Below are 24,314 nucleotides of genomic sequence, written 5' to 3' on the forward strand. Positions count from 1 at the left end.
ACAACTACAAAATAATATTAGAAGTGTTCCATAAATATATACCAGGTGTTCCATGGCCAAAAAAGTTTGGGAAACGTTGCCATAATCTGTTAGGAAACTCTTACAATGTTCAGCCTAAATTTTCTCCTTGTTCACTTTAATCAATTTCAGTACTAGCCGCACCCACTTGTATTACCTAAATCAATTCTTTTGTCCTTGGCCTTTACCCCTCTGCAAAAACTTATAAGATATGTTACGCTGCAGTCAGAGGAGTGGCTGACTTTTGATCTATCTAGCTCAAGTTACAAATGCAGTGAAGCTGCGGCAATGTGGGTGACTGCTTGAGTACATACTTGGAATCCGGAGTGGGCTTGTACACCCCATGCTGACTCAGCTTCACTGCTATTGTTACTCGAGCTATCAAAATTAGAGATAACTTTGGTATGTCTACATTTGCTGCAATCACACTTCTGAGTGAAGTGTTGATTTTACCATAGGCAGTTTTGTGACATACATGTTTTTCAGCAGATTGAGAAAAAAGATATGGGGTCTCTTAATTTATTTTCTTCTACTGCTAATCATTTACTCCTGCTCCCACATAAACATGAGTTTATTTTAAAATCAAAGTCATGATGCTTTACAATGTTAAAAATTAATTAAAATTTTGTAAAGCCCTCTGAAACCAAAAAGCAATGTCTGACCTAAACAAACAAAATGACAGTACTTTTGACACCCCTATTTGTCTAATTTAGTTTGTAAGTATATTGAAGGAGGGATTATGTACTCGAACCTCGGTGGTCCTAAAAGATGAGATGAAGCAGGGGATGTGGAAACATCTTTTTTTCAAAAAAAAAAAAAAAAAAAAAGCCAGAGCACAAAGCGCTGTGGCCTAGAGCTGAGTGTGTGTGGAAGGGGAGAGGAGTCATAGTGTTGACTACACAGGCTTTACATCACTGGGAAAAGCGTATGGCAGCTTTAAACTGGTACAGCAAAGGGCTCTTACCTTGCATGAGGATGGAACCCTGTATCTTTAAGTGACACGTACATCCTCTGGTGATGGAGAAATAGTAATATTATTCTTTCAGATTCAGCTTTGGTAGACTGAATCCCTTTGCTGAATTGTGCATGTGTTTAGCTAGCTGTTTCCTAACTTTTTACTTAAAATGATCATTTATATAAATAGAACTTTAATGAAGTACGAGGCTGAACGTATTCAGCCGATAGGGAGGAGTGAATTTTTGGAAGCTACTCCAGCAAAGGGTCAGCAAAGTTACTGTTTCTAAGTTCTGATGCTTCACTTTCTGAAGAAAGAAGTGTTGTCACCTCACTTATATAAACTATTCTTCATATTACTTTCCTATTTATTTCTACTGTCTTTTATTCATTGTGCAAAAAATATAGCAATTCCAATATTGGAAACTAAATAGTTTTCAGATTGCAAAATTTAACACAACACACTTGGGCTGAAATCCTCATACCTTTCCAGCTCCCTTTGCACGAGGTGGGAGGGCTGCAGTGGCATAAAGCGGGCCTTAAAAGCCTGGTTGTGGCAAGGGAGGTTTTTCCTGGCACAGGCACTGTGGTAGACAGCTGTAAGGTTACCTCCAGAGGACTGTCATTGCAATATTAATGTGGGAGGGGCATGTTGGGGTGGAGCCACATCATACAGTGCTACAGAAATTCCAGGCAGCCCTGCAGCCCATAGGGAAACCAAAGGAGGCTGCAGTAACTTAGTTGGATTAGGGTCTTCTTCAGCTCCTGGAGCAGCCCAGGATTGGATTCGGGAGGGTGGAAAGATGGCTTAAAACTAATTTAGCCCTCCTCCCTTTGGGCTGTGTGCTCTGGCTGCACCGCTTAGACCAATGACTCTCAACATTTCCATATTACTGTACCCCCTTAAGGAGTCTGATTTCTTTTGTGTACCCCCAAGTTTCACCTCATTTAAAAACTACTTGCTTACAAAATCAGATCTAAAAACACAAAAGTGTCACAGCACACTATTACTGAAAAATTGCTTTCTCAATTTTACCATATAATTCTAAAATAAATCAATTGGGATATAAATATTGTACTTACATTTCAGTGTATAGTATATAGAGCAGTACAAAGTCATTGCCTGTATGAAATCTTAGTTTGTACTGACTTCGCTAGTGCTTTTTATGTAGCCTGCTGTAAAACTAAGCAAATATTGAGATGAGTAGATGTGCCCACTGGAAGACCTCTGTATACCCCCTGGGGTATGCATACCCTGGGTTGAGAATCACTGTCTTAGAGGCATTGTACAAAATCTCAGTCTTGATGTAGAAGTACTTTACAAAGGTGTATGAATTGAGTCTTGCAATGTCTGTGTGAGTTAAGGAAGTATTACTCCTATTTTACAGGTGAAGAAATGGAGATACTCCAGAGAGCCAAATTTCTAAAAGTGATCACTAATTTTGGGTACTCAGCTTGCAATAATCTGATTTCGTGGGGGCTGGACTTGCAAAATTGTGTTTCAGATCAATGGGAGCTGCAGATATCAGCAACTCTGAAAATTAGTTGACAGTTTGGACACCCAAAAATTGAGATAACCAAGATTAGTGGATACTTCTGAATGTTGAATTAAATGACTTGTCCAAGACCATATGAGGTCTGCTAGAGCTGGGGATAGAAAACAGGTGTTGTAACTCACACTCCAGTACCTTACCCACAAAAGTATCCTTCTTGCCTTCAAGCACCCAGACATACTAATTATTTGCACATGCTTTGATTTGATGTTTTGTCCTCAAAATCCATTTCCTACACAACAAGTGATTATTCTATTACGAAAAAGATTGTCAGCCCCTTCAGAGCTTGAAAACAATAGTTTGGGGAGTGACCCACTACCCAATTGTGTGCAACAATGAAGGTTGATCGTGAATAAGAATGTGAGAGGGAAGAAAGACAGGGCTGGTGCAGACAGCGGTATGAGAGAGCAAGCACGATTTCTTTTGTGGCCTTGCATCTTAATTAACTTGGGAATAATTATGATACCTGGCTACAGCCCACTGCACATAAAGTAATTAATATACTACATAGCAAAGGTGGATTACAACCCATAATGATGGTACTCATAATATAGATTATGAAGTGCACAACCAATAGTAGGATTTTAGGATACCCATAATTACAAGGGCTTTCAGACATCTGTTTAAACTGATATTAACCAAACCTCTTACCTCTAAGTAAAGTCTTTAGGAAATGGTCAATTTTTAAACTTCAAACAAAACCAAACCGAACCCCAAATAAACAAAAAAACAAAGCCTTCTGCCCATTTTGGTTAATTGACTTAGAAAGTTTGTCATTCTCTTTCACTAGGGTCATCAAGCTGAGAGCAAAGATGGGTCACTGTAGAATATCAGACAATGATTGTCTTAGAGAAAATTATTATTCTGGAATCCGTTAAAAGCAAACCAGAAATGGTCTATGAATACTGTCATATTGTTATACTGTACCGCTAAAAAGGTAGCACATTGTATGATTTGAGAAATAAAAGCAAAGCAGGTTCAGGTTTTAAAAAAGGGGCTGTGCATAGCTGATTTTCAATAATAAAAATGAGAAAACATTAGCTTACATAACATTTATAGTCAGTTTTTTTAAATTAAACTTTTTTTCTTTGGGACATGGATGGATCATCTTCCTATCTGTTTGTACATCACCTAGCATACTGGGGCCTTTGATCAGTACCACAATACAAATAATGCATTAATATTTTAATGTTCCATGAAAGCAACAGAAATAATATGACTACCCTCTGGTGCAAAATATTTCCTCCAATGGCTGCTGGATGCTCTGCAATGACTCTATAGCCTAGTGGATTAAGTGTGTATTTTATATGCTAAAAGTACAGAGTTCTAATCCTATTCAGGATATATCTTTATTATAAAATCTTCAATACTCCCTTCTGGTATTTGCTACTGTATCTTGTTTTATTAATCCCTCAATAACTATGCAGGAGTAGCCAAGGTGAGTTAAATGAAAACTAACCCTTAACCTTTTAATGCTGTTTGTTACCTTTTGTATTTGCTAAAATATTTTCTATTAGATTAAAAAGTGACTTTGAATAAAAACACCTTTTTCTGATTAGTTTCCATGAAACTATACTGATTGTATAAAGAATATCAGTGGTGTGCCATCAGTGTATACAAGGCATGCCTTATGTGGTCCAGGATGGGCTGTGCCTGCAGGACTATTCTGTCTGGCCCTCGAATGTGCAAGAGAGGTGCCATTTTGTAGCACAAAATAACACCCTGTGCACAGCCTGACCTCATATGCTCCATATGTGCGAGATTGTGCTCTGTGAAGGATGCCATTTTGCATACAACTGCATGGCTGACTAAAAATGTCATGGCACACCACTGAGGAGTAGACACAAATACTGTCTTGATTTTTGTGTCTTTTTAGGGTAACTTTATGTATGTTCAAGCAGCAGAACCTGTGAACATACCAATGAAAAATCACTTTCCTACCAGAGAAGATCAGTTCCTGGCTCTACAAAACACAAGTGAATTTGATGTGCTTGTTATAGGAGGAGGAGCAACGGGATGCGGCTGTGCGTTGGACGCTGTTACAAGAGGTGAGGCATGAAAGTATGAGCTTATTACAGTTAGAAAAAATTACCTACTATAAAAGTGCTTGCATGCAATTTAATATAAACTAATGAAACTGGATATTCAAACACAAAGCTGGTTTAAAAGGCAACCTGCTGTCTTCCCCACTGCCTTCCAAAGACTGGATTATATAACTATCTTTGGATCCCAATGGCTAGTGTGAACTTGAAGGAAACTGAGTCCTATTTTGTTGTTATAGCTGTAGCTATATGGAAATGCATATTTCCACGCCATGTGAGCTGTACTTAGAATGATTGGCTTACCCACTTCCAGCCTGTTAGTTGGGTATATCTTTAATTTAAAATGTGAGTCATCGAGGTTTGTGCAGGAGGACAATTACAGGAACGAAAGAAGGAAAAGCCATACGGCAGTCTGCAGCCAACTTCATTCGAGAAGGAGAGGGCTGGGCATGAATTCTACATGAGCAATCAAATATGGTGTCAGTCCCCTGTTTTCTGTAGGGGTGTCATGTGAAAATGGTTATCAGCCATTTTTACATGTTTGGCGCATGTTAAATAGCTTTTACTCTTAGCACAGATTTAGATTAGTCTGTTTGAATTTTTCATTAAAACCTACCTATAGCATTCTGCTTGAAGATCCACATGGTAAGTCTTAGATGTTCTGCTCTCTTTCTTTATGGAAAGTTTTTTATTTTTTGTTTTGAAATTAAGGTGAATGGACATATTTTAATACTAGATTAATGGTCTCCTAAAAGTATAATTTCTTGTTAAAATATTGGGGCAAAGTTTAGCTCCTGTTCAAACAGGACCAACACTTCTGAAGTGAATGGAGTTGAGTCTGCTTACTTGGGGTGAATTTGGACCTTGGATTTTAATTGATTGCTCCATTTTGGATTCAGCTATGTTTGCTATGTTTTTAAAGAGGAAAATCCCGACTTTTTTGTTCAGATTTTATACATCAAAAAAGATTGAAAACTAATACATAAATTAGCTGATCTATAAAATGTAAAAAGAAAAGAAGTACTTGTGGCACCTTAGAGACTAACAAATTTATTTGAGCATAAGCTTTCGTGAGCTACAGGTCACTTCATCGGATGCATTCGATGTTATTGGTTAAAGAGATGGCCCAAGAGGTAATTTACAGGGCTCAACTCTACCTGGGTTTGGCCACAGCATGCTTCCCATCACTCAAACTTGAGTCTTCGGTGTTTTTCTCCTTTGACATCCAGGCCTTCATTAGATCCTGGTGCTTTTTTCTTTATTTCCAAAATGTGTCCCTTTCTTTCCATCCTGTCTTGATTTTTTTCATCCTTGTAAGGTAACTTTATGTATGTTCAAGCAACAGAACCTGTGAACATACCAATGAAAAGTCACTTTCCTGAAAGAGAAGATCAGCTTGTGGCTCTACAAAACAAAAGCAACAGTGGTCCCTGCTCTCATGACTTCCCGTCTTGATTATTTCACTATCTTCCTCTTCTCCAGTCTCCATCCCCTCCAGGCTCCAGTCTTTCTAAAATGTAGCCATGTTCTTCCTTTCTTTCTGACAATGACTACTCCTCACCCTCTTTTATTGAATATCTGCATAGATTCCTTTTATAAATCCTGATCCCTGTACCGCTGAAATCAATGGGAGTATTTTCCATTGAATTCAAAGCGGGCAGGATCAGAACCTTAATAGGAAGCTTCACCTCACCTGCAAAGCTCTCCACTACTATCCATACTACCTATTTTTCATTTTCTCCTGCTCTCTATACTTCTTGTTTCTCTTGACTGTGTTCTCCCTCTCTCCTACAGTTCAGACTTAGTGCTGCCTTTCATGCTGCTCTATAAAATTAGAACAGCTGCCCAAGAATATTTACAAAGCCCCACTCCCATTTATTATATGGGGATGTAGTAGGGACTTCTGTATTAAGATGGCCTAACATTTTCTATAATAAATTATTCTTGTGACCGTTTTTTAAGAAGCTTGAGCTTCTCCTTTGTTTGGCTTTGATGTTTGGCAAGGAGAAAGCCCTCAGGCTAGAGAAGTAATGTTTTTTTTGGTCCCATGAAATTCCATGTAGGCTTCGGTGAGTTATAATCTGTGTCCCTTCTCTTGGTTCTATTTCTCAGAAAATTTTTGGCACTGAGCTGTTTTTGTGCATCTTGTGCTTAGGTTGTAAATTCTTAAGGATGCAAACCATTGCCTTTTTCAGCTTAGCTCTTCTCTGAGTGCTGGTCCCTATGTGTATTCCACACATGGGCATGCATGGGCACCATATGCCTGAGTTTGGAGATTTCTAGCAAGTAGTGCCTGTTGGTCCACGCTTGCATAGTTACTTTTCTCATGCTCCAAACTGAGGGTAGAAGGGGTGGTGCAGACCAACACCTCTCCAGTTCCTTCTTACCACTGCACAGCCTGAGTTGGAATCCTCTTGTGTCCACAGATTTCCTCTGCTTCTTAATGCACTTGTAAATAAATTGTAAATAGTTCTTAGTATTTTTGTATAGTTAGTTTTTAATCTCAGTAGAGTTTGTATAACAGTTTTTTCCTGTCTTGGGGAGTCTCTTCCTGTGGATAAAGACTGTGCCCAGAGTTTCAGGGTTTAAGAACTGCATCTCGTACCCCTACTTCTTCTCCATGAGTGATGAGCACCAACATTGCTTCTACTGTCTGGGAAAAGTGCACCTCTCTGCTAAGTGTGCAGCATTTGCTGCTTATTTCCTTCTTGAATCCGCAAGGCATGAGAGCACCAACTGAGAAAACATCTTATAGAGAAGACTACGAGACCTCAGTCTGATCCAGGGCAGGGAGATCCCTCTTGTGGATCGGCTGCAACTGAGGAGCAGAACCCCTCCGAGAATGAGCTCAGGAGTGGAAACCAAAGCTACTAAGCCCAATTGGAGATGTCATCCAGGACTTCTCATGAAAGTAAGGGGCACTCTCATAGGCATAAGGACAGAGCACCTTCTTCCAGGTCTACTCCAAGAGAAGAGCTCCCTCCTTGACTCTGTCCAAGTTGGGTGAGTCCTTTTGCACAGGTCCTAAAGACTTATGCTTGCTTAGATCCTCTGATTGTTGAGGGTGAGATGTGAAGGAGAAAGGATCCGGTGGTACTGGTGTCAGCTTTGATTTGTAAGCTGAAAGATTGGCACCTACCGACATCATCTAAGAGCTTCCCAGTAGTCTCTTTGATGGTACTGACCCCTTCCAGAAGAAACTGTCATCTATGATGACTGTGGATGTGCTAGATTCTTCAATTCTGACAACAGAACACCCTAGACTCCTGGATGAACCAAAACTTACACTTCAACAGAAGATATTTCATCCTTCCATACCTTCTTCTTTTGGGTCCGACTCTTCTGAGACACATTGACACCAGAGGAGGAAACGACATAGAGGAGATGGGGATGTTCCTCGCCTCAGACCTTAGGCAGAAGTTTTCACTCATCAATACAGACAGCTCTGCTAGTTGAACAGGAGCTGGTCTTCTCTTCAGAGAAGTCGGAGGCTCCAGACAATCACTTGATCCCATGTAGGGAAGGGAGTTTGAATAGAGACGTGAGAAGATCTGGGGTCTTCTCCTCCACCTCTTTATGACTATCCAAGGGATTGGTGGTACCCGTTGCCATGGGGTCCACATCAATTGGCTGACCCTTCATATTGGCCGTATTGGAGCCCATGCAATTGTACAGTATGTGTCTGGATCCGTTCTTGCGTCCCACAGTACCTCTCCCATCCAACACCTGCCAGCTTTGTCAGAGTATGAGGGAGAGATGATTGAACTGGATCTGGAGGTACTGACAGGTGTTTCATCTTTGTCGCCAGGTGAGGCAAGTGTCCATCTTCTCTGTCCCCTCCGATGACCACAGGCAATATCAGGAGCTGTTGTAAAGAGTGACGAATAGGTTCTACTATTCTACTTCAGGTTCTAGTAGAGGAGGTCCAGGATACCAAAAATCATTTATTTGACCTTCTATAGCCATCTGGTGCCAGCAGGGTGGCCTTCCCAATAAACAAGGCCATCATGGACCCAGCTAGGTAGTCTGGCATGCTCTGGCCTCTTGTACCCCCACCCCAAAAGGGCAGAGAGGTGCTATTTTGTACCAGCCAAAGGAGTGGAGTTTCTTTTCACTCATCCTGTACCCAACTCCCTGTAAATGAAGTACTTCCAGAGTCCCAATATGGCTTCAGACCATCACGAGGTACCACCAACATGATTTTTGCAGCCAGGCAGATCCAGGAAAAATGTCAAGAACAACACCAGGACTTGTATATGGCCTTTATCGATCTGACCAAAGCCTTCAACTCTGTCAACCAGGAGGCTCTGTGATAAATTTGCTTGGACAGCCAAACTTTGACATAATTTTCCACAGAGCCTCATGGTTGACTGCCTCCATCCTGTGCAGTGGCTGTACCTCTGAGCCCTTTGTCATTTGAACTGGTGTAAAATGAGGTTGTGTACTGGCATCCACCCTTTTCTTCATTTTCTTAGCAGCTATGAAAATGTTCACCCAAAACAGTCTACCACAGGGCATTGGCATCCAATATCGGACTGACGGCAACCTCTTCAACCTTTCTCATTTCCGTGCCTGAACTAAAGTAATATCGGCAACAATTATAGAACTCCAGTATGTAGATGATTGTGCTGTAGTTGCTCACTTAGAGAGCGATTTACAAAGTGATTTACCCCTTCATTGCTTCTCTGATGCTTACAAAAGCCTAGGGCTAACTCTGAACATTGGCAAAACAAAAGTTCTCCACCAACCAGCTCCCAGTCAATTATCAGACCCAGCAAGGAAGGTCCATATTGTCAGAGAAGAACTGAAAAATATAGAATAGCTTGCCTATCTTGGCAGCCATCTCTCAGAGGGCAGACATAGATGTCAAGACTCAGCACGGAATCCGCTGTGTCAGTGTTGCCGGGTGTTCAATAATCACAACATCAGAATACACAATAAACTTTATAAATTTTATAAAGCAGTGGTAGTCCCAACACTCCTCTACGACTGAGACTTGGGTGACCAACAGAGAACATCTGAAAAACCTGGAATGCCAGCACCAGTACTTTCTTAGGATGATCCTCAACATAAAGTGGGAAGATCACTGCACTAGTGTCAGTTTCCTCACAGAGGCCAACATCTTTGGTGTTGAGACCCTGATTATCCAGCATAAGTTGAGGTGGAGTGGGCACTGTGTGTGCATGCCTGGTGTATGCTTAACAAAACAATTGCTGTACGCCCATCTCACCAAAGATGAAAGGAAATGGCAAGGCCAAAAGAAACTCTTTAAAGACATCCTCAAGATAAACATCAAGAGATGTGGCATCAACACCACACACTGGGAGACAGCAGCCCAGAATAGGGATAACAGGTGAAGACTTGTCAGAGAAGAAACTTCCACTTTTTAGGAAAATCTCCCTGCCCTGGTGGCAGAAAAATGCCAAAAAAGAATGGAAAGGCAACTATCATGCAGCAATCATGGCCCAACCTTGACTTCCAACACCACCTGCAATGTCTGCCAATGGCCTGTGGTTCAAAGATCGGACTCCTCAGTCACCAAAGGATCCATAAAAATATCTGTGAAAGAGAACATCCTTGACCTTGAGGGATCCCTGCCACCAACCCAACTCCCTGGTGGTGCAGGCTACACTGGCAGATAAAGGTTCTAAATGACTTGACCTTATAGGGAAAGAGGTGTTTTCTACAAGTCTGCAATATGTAATTTAAACTACTTCAAAAGGACAGAGCCCAATTCTAGGCCCTCATTGAGGAAGGCAAACTGATGGCTAACATATCACTTCATGCTGCAGTGGATGCAGCTGACACTGTGTCTAGAGGGATAGCCATAGGTATACCCAGAGGCACGTGAGTCTTGGCTTTGCTCCTCGGGATTCCCCTGGGAGGTTCAAAACACTGCAAAGGACTTGCCTTTCAATGAGTAATTTGTTTAGAGACTCAGTCTTCTTGTTACACTAGTCGAAGAACTCGAACTCTGGGTTGAGTTGAAGGACTCAAACATTGAGACTCTGGCCCCAAAAAGAGAACATCAGAAACTGGTGTACAAACCGAGACCTCCTGCCAAACTGTTCTATCACCAGCAGTCATTCGAAGCACTGCATAATCTCCAGAAGGTAAAAAACCCTGGATATCCCTATCACGATACAGCTACTGAACCTCATTCGCTATCCAGGGATATTTTTTGATGGGATGATCAAGAACTGTGTACTCCTTTTGACGACATCCACCACGGCCCCTTTCTCCAATCTTTGATGGCTGCCTCACCCTTTTTGCCCATAATTGGGGGGCAATTACAACAGACAAGTAAGTACTAGAAATCATTGACTGTGGGCACTCTGTGTTCCTTTTCCTTCCTCTCCACAAGTCCACTTCTCGGCTCCTCTTCAGGCATCACTCAGAGGTCAGAGATGCATGCAGCCAGGAGCTGTTTTCTACTTCGGAAGAGGCTAGCCAGTCACAGCCTCTCTGGTCATCGATTTAAACTCTACTGCCCTGCCCTCAGGTGACCAACTGTCATCCCCACCCCATAAATTCCTTTGGAATTTTGAAAGTCCCCTTCCTGTTTGCTTGGTGATGTGTGCAGTGGTCTCAGCACATCTTTCCAGGTGGCCATGCCTGCTCCGTGCACCAAGCAATCCCTGTTTGGAGCAATGCCGAGCTGCTGGACATCTTCAACATTTGGAGAGAGGAGGCTGTCCATTCCCAGCTGTGCTCCAGCCATAGGAATTATGATACATATGGACAGATTTCATGATGCATGACAGAAAGGGGCCATGATGGGGACACGTTGCAGTGCAGGGTCAAAATGAAGGAGCTGTGGAATGCCTACCACAAGAAGTGGGATGCAAACCGCCTCTCTGGTGCTGCACCCACGAGCTGCCGGTTCTACAAAGATGACTTGGAGGTCTGATATGCATGCTGCCAGGAGCTGTTTTCTACCCCGGAGGAGGCTAGCCAGTCACAGCTGTCGGATGTTGGCGAAGCGCAAACAGGAGAGGAGGCCCCTAGTAAGTGGATTTGATTTTGGGAGTCACTGAAGCAAGTTGTTGAGGGCAGGAGGGTTGCAAAACGCAGGCTTGTCTCCCACTGCATGCCTAGTCTGAGTGGTGGAACAGGCTGTTACTTGACTCCCTCACTTCATGGAATCTCTGTCAGATATCCAGGAAACTCTTGTGGAGATACTGGGCAATCTGCTGCTGCAGGTTCTTCGGCAGAGCTGCATTGTTTCTTGCCCCATTAATGGTAACTTTCCCATGCCACTGTGTCATCACTGCAGGGGTGGACCGTTGATGTACGCAGGCGAGCCACATAGGGGCCAAGGCGGAAGTCAGTCTTGGAGAAGACCCCCCCCACACCCTGAGTCCCTGCTCACTGTCAGTAGCAAGATATCTTCCATAATGATCACAATGGAAAGTATGGAACAGGAATGATTATCAGGCCCCCCTACAGTGCTGGCTCTCCCCAAGCACCACATGCCCAGTGTACAGCAGGGTCTAGGAAGAGTGATTTACCCTGCCCCTGCAGTTATTCACCATTTTGGGGATCTTGTGCTCGTGTGTGCTTGCCTGGGATCAGCCAGTTAGTGACAGGTGTGAGTACTGGCTGTGTTTTAAATCACTGAATCAGTGTTCTGAGTTGCAAACAATACTGCTTCTGTAAAATGTTGCATTTAAACTTCACAGAGATGACCTTGGTAGCCCAGCCTCCCTCTTTGTTATCGGCAGCTGAATGGCTGCGCAGAATTAGAAAGTGGTCAAGAAGAACTCAGGAGGACTTTCTGTGTGATGTTATGATGCACTCCGACGCCAAGAAACAGGAATTGAAGGGGTGGTGGGACAGCGAGAAGAGGGATTGAAAGGAGAACCTGGCACACCAGAATGAAGCCATGGAGCAGCTCTTAAAGATTATGGAGCGCCAATCAGACACGCTCCAGGCAATACTAGTTCTTCAAACCGAGCAGCTCTGTGCCCGCCCTCCCCTGCAGCCGCTATCGCAAAACTTTCCCATGCTCTCCCCGGACATCACCAACACACTCTTATTAACCTCCTGGCTCCAGTTTATACCCACGGCATTCCACTCTTCCCCCCTCACAGTAGACTCCCACTACCCACTGCACTCATCACCCATTCCTCTGCAGTTTGGCTCTGAAGTACCATACCCACTGCATTGTACTCCAAAGAAGAAGGTTGGATATGATCCCTGGACATAGAAATCTTTAGCTGTCCTGGGACCCCTTCTCCTCCTGGGACCTTCCCTTCCCCCATCCCCCTCACTGCTGATGGGCTTTTTTTTTTTTGACTCTCTCTCTCCTCCAGTTATTCTTTTAATAAAAGAATTGTGTTAGTTTGAAAGCAATCTTTATTCTATTAATTGAAAGCAAAAAGAGCTCTGCAAAGTAACATATAATTGTTAAACCCATATATTGCATCATCTGCATCTATCACCTCCAATCATTACAAGCACTGCGCTCCCGAGCATAGCAACCAGTATTAGTGACTTTCAGCTTCAAACTGCTGCCTCAAGGCATCCCTGTTTCTTATGGCCCCGTGTCAAATCTTTGTGCCCCTCTAATAGCCCTGGTCTCTGGCTGTTCAAACTCAGCCTCCAGGCGCAGAGCCACTGCAGTCCAACCCTGAGTGAAGCTTTCACCCTTCCCTTCAGAAATATTATGGAGCGTACAGCACGTGGCTATAAGCATAGGAATATTGTCATCGACCAGGTCCAGTTTCCCATAGAGGCAGCGCCAGCGGGCTTTTAAACTGCCAAATGCACACTCAGCAGTCATTCTGCACTTGCTCAGCCTGTCGTTGAACCGCTCCTTGCTGCTGCCAAGTTGCCCCATTTATGGCTTTATAAGCCACGGCATTAAGGGGTAAGCAGGGTCTTCCAGGATCACAGTGGGCATTTCGACTTCCCCTACGGTGATCTTCTGGTCTGGGAGGGAAGTTCCAGCTTGCAGCTTCCTGAACAGGCCAGTGTTCCAAAAGATGCCTGCATCATGCACCTTTCCGGACCAGCCTGCATTAATGTCCGTGAAACGCCAACTGTGATCCACAAGTGCTTGGAGAACCATTGAGAAAAACCCCTTCTGATTAATGTACTCTGTGGCTAGGTGGTCTGGTGCCAGAATTGGAATATGCGTGCCATCTGTCACCCTTCTACAGTTAGGGAAGCCCATTTGTGCAAAGCCATCTACAATGTCAAGCATGTTGTCCAGAGTCAGTCTTTCGGAGCAGGATGCTGCAGACTTCTGTCAACATGAGTCCAAAGGTAGACTTTCCCACTCTGAATTGATTCCACTGCCCACCCTCCTTCCCTTTTGCTTTATATTTTATCTTACTCCTGGTAAGAAGAGGAACTGGAAAGGTGTCATACTGTACTGGCCCCTTAAGCCTTCAGCTCGGAGCACAAAGAAAGCAACTGCGCGGGTGTGGATCAGTGATACTGCTTGCTAGAAATCTTCAGTTTCAGGCACATAGTGTGCATGCTTAAGCACAGGTGTAATGGTGATAGGAACCACACATCTCGAAGGACCTGCAGTTACAGGTAAATAACCTCCATTTCTCATATATTACAGTGCCATGCACTTTGGTAACACTATACAATAATGCTATACTGCATCTTTAACTTCGAACTCCCTGGCATCTGTGATTCAAATCTCAGCCGTAATGCTTTTCTTAGATTTGCATGCAATGTGATTGGTAGCTGCAGAATTGTGCATGGCACCTAGCACCCACCGTCAGGCCTGATGTAAGGAATACCTGATGTCTGAGGGTGCAGTTCTGCTGATGCAAGGAATGAAATCCTGGCTCCAGTGAAGTCAACTACCATTGACTTCAGGGAGGCCAGGATTTCACCACAGGTCTGTTTGAAAACATTTAGCTGAAATGTATGCTCATTATATATAAACTTTTAAGTTTTCTACATAAGGTAGAAGGAAGTAACGTAAGCATATTGATATATTGGGGAATACATTCCAATTTTTAGTCCAATTTGTAATTAGTATGTTATGACTTTTAATGGATTATTAAAGATAACTAAATAGGTTTACCAGCTATGTGACTAAGGTTTTCAGTTCTGCCCTTCTTATATTGGTGGGCCTCTGGAAAAAATGCATTTGTAATTGAAAGTACACAAAGAATGGTTGAAGGTAAACTATATTTGTCCTGTTACTACATAGTCTGATCATATCAGTAGTTTTCTGAAGTGTGAAATAATCATAGGCATTTGGTTAATGAATTGTGTATTGTTGCTGTTCATTCATGGAATTTGCTCTTTTATTATGTTTGATGCTTCACTTAACAAATTTTGCTTTCCTTGTGTTTGATATGTTTTCACCAAATTATTCCTGATTGTATCCATTAATCTTCAGTCACATTTGACAAAAACAAATTACTCTGATCTTTTAAAGTCACCAGTAATAATTAGATTTTTAAGGACATAAAAGTTTTGGGGAACCAATAGATGTTAAAGGGTTTTTATATTGTTCTACAAGCAATATTATAAAGCACTGAAATACCTTTAAGGTGATGCAGGGTAAAAAAATAGAGTAGTGTTAGTATTTACATTAGTTATTTTCTCCCTGTGCACGCAGTCATGTTGCTTTTGTCAACCTTGGTAAGAACCTCATTGACCCTGCTTCCTCTTCCTTTCCCCCTTGCCCACATACTTTCATGTAAAAAAACCCCCAAACCAATGGTGTTGGGGGAATCCACTATTCTACTTGTTACAACAAAAGCAATCTTTCTAGGTATGTGCAATATATCTGAAAGTTTTGGAGCAAAAGGCCACATTCTTGCCTTGAGGTGCTTATCTTAATTGGATTTATTTTGTAAATTTTTACACTTTTTTATGAAACCAAGTCACAATATTTAAGGGGTGTGTGTGTGTGGGGAGAGAGTTTAAGCATTTCTATATAAGTTAATTAGTTGTTTCACACTAAAATGACAAATCAAGACCTTAATTATATTAGAAGTTAGGAAGACATCTCTGAAAAGAGAACATCTTTATTGACGTGGATTGTTAAGGTTGTTATGTTGGTGTGCGCAAAACCTTTTTTTTTAATTATTATATGTGCTAAAACTATGTAGAGTAACTTTTGTAAGATATCTACTGTAAATATAGTCCACACCATACACAAGTCATGCCCCTCTGTGAATACTACAAAACCGTTCCTGGATGAATTTTCCTTATTTCATAGAGCAAAAACTTTTCCAAATGGCATATGTTATAAAAACATTTTCCTATATGGGATATCCTCATGCTTTATCCTTTGTCTTGAATAACCTTAAGGATACGGTAATGATTTTTAGTGCCCTTCCTACACAGCTTCCCTGGCATTCATTATTCGATTGAACAATGTAAAACATGTCTCTTGAAGAAGCTGGTTAACTGTGGTTTCCTTCCCCTTGGGGGGGGAAAAAAAAGCGTTCAGGCCTAATTCTGAATTGGCTAATTCCATTCCTCCTATCTAGTTTCAAATGGATACAGTGTTCTTCTCTGTTTCTTTTTCTAAAAAAACTGTATAGTATTGGAGATTCAATTACAGAGGGGTTTTCAGTTTGTGCGTGTGTGTGTGTGTGTGGGGGGAACACTTGAGTCACATTGTCACCTGAAACATCTGCTTGTAAAACTTTATCTTGGACTACACTGCCATGTATTTCTGTAATATACATATATGCGTGTATCTATACACGTATGTGTAAAAGGTGTGTATATATAATTCATGCACATTTGTGTGTGTGTATGTGTATGTATATACACACACACTGAATATGTAATAAGCTTGTATATAAAGTGTGTATAAAAGATATACATGTGCATATGATTGTGTGTATGTATATGTTCAATTTATTATATATAAATGAATGAATTGTGAATTTCCTTAATTTAGAGCTCACCGACATTTTTGTATATTGTAATGGAGGTTTCTCTAGCCATCTCTATTTTCTTGTAAGTCGATCATGACACAGTTTCACTTATAAAATTTTGCACATTAACTTGCCTTTTCTTTTCTCTTTTTGAGTGAATTGTATCCTCAATATCCATGGCGGACTCAGTGTGAAAAATGTAATCAAACTGAAGCAATCCAAATGAACACGGAGTGTTTTTAATTAATAGAAGAGCCACTTGGTTGTACATTACTTCAGTTGCCATAACTAAGCATAATATTAAATGGAGAGAAGATAGATTTTTATGTAATTTAACTTCGTATCACAATTGTTCTTAATCTGTTTTTCTCTGAATAATTAATGCCTACGACTTTTCATAGCAAGTTTTAAACCCAGAATAGATTTGAATTACTTTGAGTTAGACAAACTGCATAAGAGCAGATACTGGTGCACCTCCTGACTTTGATCCAGCAAAAGCATTTAAGCATGTGCTGAACTTTGTGAGTACTCCTACTGAAGTAAAATGTAAACTGGTGGCTAAATTCTTTCCTGAATTGAAACAGACTGTTCAGCACCCTCCATATTGAGTCCTAAACTCTTTTCTTTTATCAGTTTTTTAGAAAAACTTATTTTTAGTTGATTAGTGTGTCAATTTATGAACACTTGCATCCGAGTTCCCTACTCTTTCCCTTCCCTGCCTCCCCCCACCAAATATTCAGTACTTTCAGTGGAAGGACCCAGGTCTCCTGATTATATTTTAGAGAACACTTACATTATTAAGGGTTTTACCACGAACCTTAAAGCAATCTGTCTTTATCATCAAAATATGGTCTAAGCTCTAAGAGCTAGGAAATTGTGAGCGTCGGTCCCGGCTGTTACTGATTCCTTCCTTAGTTTTGGACACCTCTCTTTCTTAGTTGTAAAATGAGTAATAACAATGGTCAGCCTCACAAGGATATTGAGCAAATAGGTTTGTAATGTTCCCAAGTTTCTGAGAGGGTTTATTCTGCAAAAAGCCACCTTTTTATTAATAAAAATAAAATGTTATGTGGTCGTACAGTGACTACTGACTCTAATGGCCTTTTACCAAAAAGGTTAGTAGCAATTTGGATGTCTAACCTAGTGAATGCCAGTGAAAATGAGGAAGGATTAGAGGCTAAAATAGGGAAAGAGCAAGCCAAAAATTACTTAGACAAGTTAGATGTCTTCAAGTCACTAGGGCCTAATGAAATACAACCTAGAATACTCAAGGAGCTGACTGAGGAGATATCTGAGCCATTAGTGACAATCTTCAAAAAGTCATGGAAGATGGGAGAGATTCCAGAGGACTGGAAAAGGGGCAAATATAGTGCCCATGTATAAAAAGGGAAATAAGGACAACTCGGGGAATTACAGACCAGTCAGCTTAACTTCAGTACTTGGAAAGATAATGGAGCAAATAATTAAGCAGTCAATTTTTCAAAACACCTAGAAGATATTAAGGTGATAAGTAACAGTGAGCATGGACTTGTCAAGAACAAATCATGTCAAAGCAACCTAATAGCCTTTTCTGACAGGGTAACAAGCCTTGTGAATGGGAGGAAGCAGTAGACATGGTATATATTGACTTTAGTAAGGCTTTTGATACTGTCTCACGTGACCTCATAAACAAACTAGGGAAATACAACCTTGATGGAGCTACGATAAAGGTGGGTGCATAACTGGATGGAAAACCGTTCCCAGAGAGTAGTTAGTGATTCATAGCCAAGCTAGAAGGACATATCAAGTGGGGTCCTGCAGGGATCAACTCTGTGGCTGATTCTGTTCAGTATCTTCATCAATGATTTAGATCAGGGATCTCAAACTCAAATGATCATGAGGGCCACATGAGAACTAGTACATTGGCCCGAGAGCCACATCACTGACACCTCCCAGCCCCGCCCCCACTCCACCCCTTCCATGAGGCCCCGCCTCTTCCCACCCCTTTCCTGTCCCCATTCCAACCCCTTCCTCGAAATCCCCACCCCAGTTCCACCCCCAGGGGGTGCAGGAGGGGTGCAGGGGGTGGGTTCCGGCCCAGCGCACACCGGGGGCAGGGCAGGCTCCCTTCTTGCCTGCCCTGCCCCCGCGCCACTCCGGGAAGTGGACAGAAACTGGGGGGGGGCCACAGGGGTCCCTGAGTGGCGCAGGGGCAGGACAGGCAGGCAGGAAGGGAACCTGCCCTGCCCCTGCTGCGTGCCGGGCAGGAGCTGCTCTAGGTAAACGTGGTGGTGGGCTGCGGGGAGCTGGCAGGCCGCAGAAAATAACCCCGTGGGCCGTGTGGTTGAGACCCCTGATTTAGATAATGGCATAGAGTACATGTATAAAGTTTGCGGATGATACCAAGCTGGAAGGGGTTGCAAATTCTTTGGAGGATAGGATTAACATTCAAAATGATTTGGAAAAACTGGAGAAATGGTCTGAAGTAAATAAGATAAAATTAAATAAGGACAAATGCATAGTACTCCATTTAGGAAGGAACAGTCAATTGCACATACAAAACGGGAAAGGAAGGAGTACTGCAGAAGGGGATCTGGGGGTCATAGTGGATCACAAGCTAAATATAAGTCAACAGTGTAACACTGTTGCAAAAAAAACAGCAAACATCATTCTGGGATGTATTAGCAGAAGTGTTTTTAAGCAAGACACGAGAAGTAATTCTTCCACTCTGCTCATGCTGATTAGGCCTCAGCTGGAATATTGTGTCCAGTTCTGGGTGCCACACTTCAGGAAAGATGTGGACAAATTGTAGAAAGTCCAGAGATGAGCAACAAAAATGATCAAAGGTCTAGAAAACAAGACTTCTGAGGGAAGATGGAAAAAATTGGGTTTGTTTGTTCTGGAGAAGAGAAGACTTGGGCGGGGGGGAGGAAGGGGGCATGATAACAGCTTTCAAGTACATAAAAGGGTATTATAAGGAGGAGGGAGAAAAATGGTTTTCCTTAACCATGGAGAATTGGAGAAGAAGCATTGGGCTTAAATTGCGGCAAGCGCGATTTTAAGTTGGACATTAGGAAAAACTTCCTAACCATCAGGGTGGTTAAGCACTGGAATAAATTGCCTAGGGAGGTTGTGAAATCTCCATCATTGGAGATTTTTAAGAGCAAGTTAGACAAACACCTGTCAGGGATGGTCTAGATCAGGTGTAGGCAACCTATGGCACGTGCGCCAAAGGCGGAATGCGAGCCGATTTTCAGTGGCACTCACACTGCCCGGGTCCTGGCCACCGGTCCGGGGGGCTCTGCATTTTAATTTAATTTTAAATGAAGCTTCTTAAACATTTTAAAAACCTTATTTACTTTACATACAACAATAGTTTAGTTATATATTATAGACTTATAGAAAGAGATGTTCTAAAAACATTAAAATGTATTACTGGCACATGAAACCTTAAATTAGAGTGAATAAATGGAGATTTGGCACACCATTTCTGAAAGGTTGCCAACCCCTGGTCTAGATAATACTTAGTTCTGCCACGAGTGCAGGGGACTGGACTAGATGATCTCTCGAGGTCTCTTCCAGACCTATGATTCTAATTCATTCATAGGAGCCTTGCTGCCCTGCGTAAAACTCCAACTGCTTAGCCTCTATGTGCTGGAATGTCTTTTCACTGTGGTATGTCCAGATTTTAATGTGCCTCCGTTTAAGAGTTCTGTTTCGACTTTTCCCCCAGAAAGAGACTAAAATCTTTTCATTATAATACAGACAGTGCACTGCATTTGGAATACAAATTTATCTATGTTCAGAGTAATTTTTCTTGTGATTGTCTCTACCCTAGAGAAGTGTCTTTAATGAATTACATACAAATTGTGTAATTTAAGAAGTTAATTTGGCTTTCTGGTTGCACAGGACTAAAAACAGCTCTTGTAGAAAGAGATGATTTCTCATCAGGGACCAGCAGCAGGAGCACTAAATTGATCCATGGTGGAGTGAGATATCTTCAGAAGGCCATCATGAGGTTGGATTTCGAGCAGGTAATTGTTTATACTGGCTGTTAAGCAAAAATTGGCAGTAGACTCTTTTTTCTTCCTCCCAATTAAATCTCTGTTCTCATTTTATGGTTTTTAATATTTTTCTTTTGTGGAATATCAGAGGCACTGTGCATACAGAATAGTTTGCTCAGTGAATTCTGCTAGAATATTTTGGGGACATTTCCAATGCTGTTTCTTGCTGGAGTATCATATTTACAGACAATCTGAAAATAGTATCTTGTGGATTGTGCATATCGTGGTGGGGGAGATTTCCTGATAAGAATTTTGTTGTTTGTTTTAAAGGAATTTTGGCAAAGAAAATATAGTAAATCAGTGGTACATATTCAATTCATCTAGAATTGGTGTTCCCATGCATAATATGATGGAAGATGGGACAATCCTCTACATTTGGGAAAACCCCCAAACTTGCCTTCCTCCTGTGAAACTTGCAATTAAAGCTGTTTGAAAAATCTTAAAGGTCGTAGACCATTGTACAGTGGAATTGGTTGCCACTCACTTTTATAGGGCCTTCCATTTTAAGGATCAGAGCAGAAGTGATTTCTTGGATGTCTTCAAAGACGGAAAGAATTTCATACCTTATTAAGTGCCACTAGCTTCTAGTAAAATGGAGTATGGCTTTTAGGTCCCTTAATTAGAGCCGATAATAATTAGACTGACCTGCCATAGCACTAAAATGCCTAGTGGAATTTGCTCTGTACTCACAAGTTAAAGATTTTGTGTTACTGATTTGGGAAGTTCCCAATGTAATTCTTCCAACGAAGTGTCATTGTGCTATTGAAAGAATAGTAAAGAATGTAATAATTGTAAGCAAGCACAGAGAAGGTGTTCTGTGTATTTTATGGACTGATAGGCAAAACTGTTTTAACACTGAATGTTTGTGATCCATTAATGAGGAGCTAAAGGTCCTGAATTGTTTTTTATTTTTTATTTTTTTTTTAGTACAGGATGGTAAAAGAAGCACTTCATGAGCGGGCCAATTTGCTTGAAATTGCTCCTCACTTATCTGGTCCTTTGCCTATAATGCTTCCTGTTTACAAGTAAGCTCCCTGATACTCCTTCTGTTTCAATTTCTTACACCATTGCTTTTGAGAATGAAGCTACTTCACTGGACAAGGTTTCAGAATGCCTTTTTCTTAGCTGTTAACGTGTCACAAGCTTTGTCTTTTCAGAGATGAGAATTTGTTGCTGTATTGTAGAAGCGTGAAGTTCATGTACAGCACTGTCTGTTAACACCGTGTCAGTTAGCTGTCCAGCAGTATTCCTCAAATTCACCCTCTTTCAATGGAGTTTTACCTTGGAAAACTTTTGCACAGTAACTTTGAAATGAATCAGTTTGTCTGGGAAAGGCAAAAGACAAAAGTGTTTTTATTTTACTTTATCCCCTCCCAGATCTTGTTAGGGGTGGGAAGAGGTGGAGGGAGAGTGATTTCCAGGCTCCTACTTCCTAATCTTCGCTTTTACTCCCCCTACCAATAGCTAAGGCCTCCTCAATAGAGTGACACTCACTCGTACACCCTGTCACCTCCAGGGCCCATCCGTGACTTTAAGTTGTTGTGCATTGAGCAAAGGCATCTCCTTCAGAGCAAAGGAAAGTGCTTTCATCTCAGGGGTTGGGCATGCTGCTTTCACCTGGCATTGGTGCATGAGGAATAAGGTCAGGACCTGAACTCAAGGACCTTCAGCTCTCCTTCACAGACAACCACAATCCGATTTTTTTCATCTGCTCATTCTCTAAGCCGCTTTCCCCAGTTGCATTTAGGGGGAAAACAGAAACCTCATTTGGGCTCGCATTCCTAAAATAGCTAAGGCCCTGGTCCTGCAGAAACATATGCACTGTGAATACACCCACTGAAGCCAATAGGACTAGTCACAGTACATAAAGTAAAATGTGTGTAAGCATTGATCTCCACAACAAACTTATGTCGGTATAACTATGTCACTCGGGGTGTGGAAAATCCACTCCCCTGACCAATGTAGTAATACCACCAACCTAACCCCTGGTGTAGACAGCACCATGTTGATGGGAGGGCTTCTCCCAGTGACATAGCTACCACCTCTTGGGAAGATAGAGTACCAACCGTCAGCACAGGTAGTGTCTTCACTTAGCGCTGCAGTGGTACAGCTGTGCCACTGCAGCACTGTAAGTGTAGACGAGCCCTTAAGTCTCTGCAAGACTGGGTTCTAGGGTGGAAGAAACGGAGGGGAGGAAGCACTGGGGAAGGGGATATGTAAACATGGCAGGGGGAGAAGAAATGGTGGAAAGGGCTGAAGAGAAGAAAAATACTGAAGATAAAAATAGAGATCAGATGAAAGGTCGAATATGCAAATGTAAAACACTTTGAAGGCAGAGAGGTTTTTAGAGAATAAAATGAAACATTTAGAACTGATGAAACATTACAGCTGAATAGTCCAAGGGGTTCTTTCCCACTCTTCACTCAGGAAAACTTGCATTGATGCCAACAGGAGTTTTGTCTGAGTAAGGAACATAAGTCTGGGCCCTTAATTTGCACTGACTTACATTTTACATGATTGTAACATTGTTTTTGTGATTTAATTGTTCCTAAGCACATTCCTTTCTATTGAGGAGCACATTCTTTATATATAATTCTAAAATTATTAACTCTGAAGCTTTGACTAAAACAGGAACAGTTTCAAATTCTAGGCAAATTATTATTATTATTGATGTAAAATGCTGGCATCTAGACAGGTGATGGGGAAATTAGAAATGTGTTAAGTCACACTTCTGCATGACTGCTGAAGCCTCCCCTCTCCCCAAGAATTCTTGAGTTAAATTCTGATTTTTATAGAGGCACTCTCTAACAGTATTTCTCAAACTTATTTGATCGCACCCCTCTTCTGTGTGTGTGTGTGTGAGGAGGAGTAGTAGTAGTTTACGTCTCCCGTCCCAGTGCTTGGCCGGCAGCTTCCCAGCTCTGAAGGCAGCACTACTGCTGACAGCGGCAGCGCTGCCTTCCAAGCTGGGCCCAGCAGCCGCCGCTCTCCGACCGCCTCGCTCTCAATGTGTGCAGTCATATTTTTTTCTCCGAAAAGCTTCTCTCACCCCTACAGAATACATTCTGTGCCTCCCAGTCTGAGAACCTCTGCACTATAGGATCATAGAAATGTAGGTCTAGAAGGGTCCTCAAGAAGTCAAGTCCAGCCCTCCCCCATGCTGAGGCCAGGACCACGTAAACCTAGGCCATCCCTGACAAGGTGTTTGTCCAACCTGTTCTTAAAAACCTCCAATGCTAAGTGTGACGGGTTCGATCACAGAAACCCCCTGGGAGCTGCCACCTGATGTGCCAAGATTACTTCTGCTCCTGCTTTCCTGCCTTGTCAGCTTAGGACTTCAGTGCCCTGCCTGGTTAGAGCCAGACCCGCTAGCCTGCTGCAAACCCAGACCCAGGTCTGAACCACGTCCCCTACCAGCTGTAGGCTTAACTGAAAGCAGCTTACAGAAGCGTTCCTGTCCTTGACACTCAGATGCCCAATTCCCAGTGGGGCCCAAACCCTGAATAAATCCGTTTTACTCTGTATAAAGCTTATCCTAAATTGTTCGCCCTCTAGAACACTGATAGAGAGAGATGCACAGCTGTTTGCCCCCCTCCCCCGAGTAGTAATACATTCTCTGGGTTAATTAATAAGTTAAAAGTGATTTTACTAATACAGAAAGTAGGATTTAAGTGTTTCCAAGTAGTAACAGACAGAACAAAGTGAATTACCAAGCAAAATAAAACTCGCAAGTCTGTCTAATAAAACTGAATACAGACAAAACCTCACCAGTTCCAGTAAGCTTCCTTTTACAGACTAATCTCCTTCTAGTCCGGTCCAGCAATCACTCACACC

General features: G+C 42.0%; 1 protein-coding gene across 4 annotated transcripts in view; it reads left to right on the forward strand.

Annotated features, from left to right (window-relative positions):
* GPD2 (glycerol-3-phosphate dehydrogenase 2) overlaps positions 1 to 24,314 on the forward strand; it is a 123,626-nt gene that overhangs the window by 34,480 nt on the left and 64,832 nt on the right. For all 4 annotated transcript variants that reach the window (XM_077829387.1, XM_077829388.1, XM_077829391.1 and 1 more), the window contains 3 exons: positions 4,402 to 4,573; positions 20,326 to 20,450; positions 21,408 to 21,505. In XM_077829387.1, coding sequence (XP_077685513.1) covers positions 4,402 to 4,573; positions 20,326 to 20,450; positions 21,408 to 21,505 — 395 coding nt within the window. The remainder of the gene's footprint in view (positions 1 to 4,401; positions 4,574 to 20,325; positions 20,451 to 21,407; positions 21,506 to 24,314) is intronic.

The sequence above is a fragment of the Eretmochelys imbricata genome, chromosome 11, assembly GCF_965152235.1.
Source record: "Eretmochelys imbricata isolate rEreImb1 chromosome 11, rEreImb1.hap1, whole genome shotgun sequence".
NCBI lineage: Eukaryota > Metazoa > Chordata > Testudines > Cheloniidae > Eretmochelys > Eretmochelys imbricata.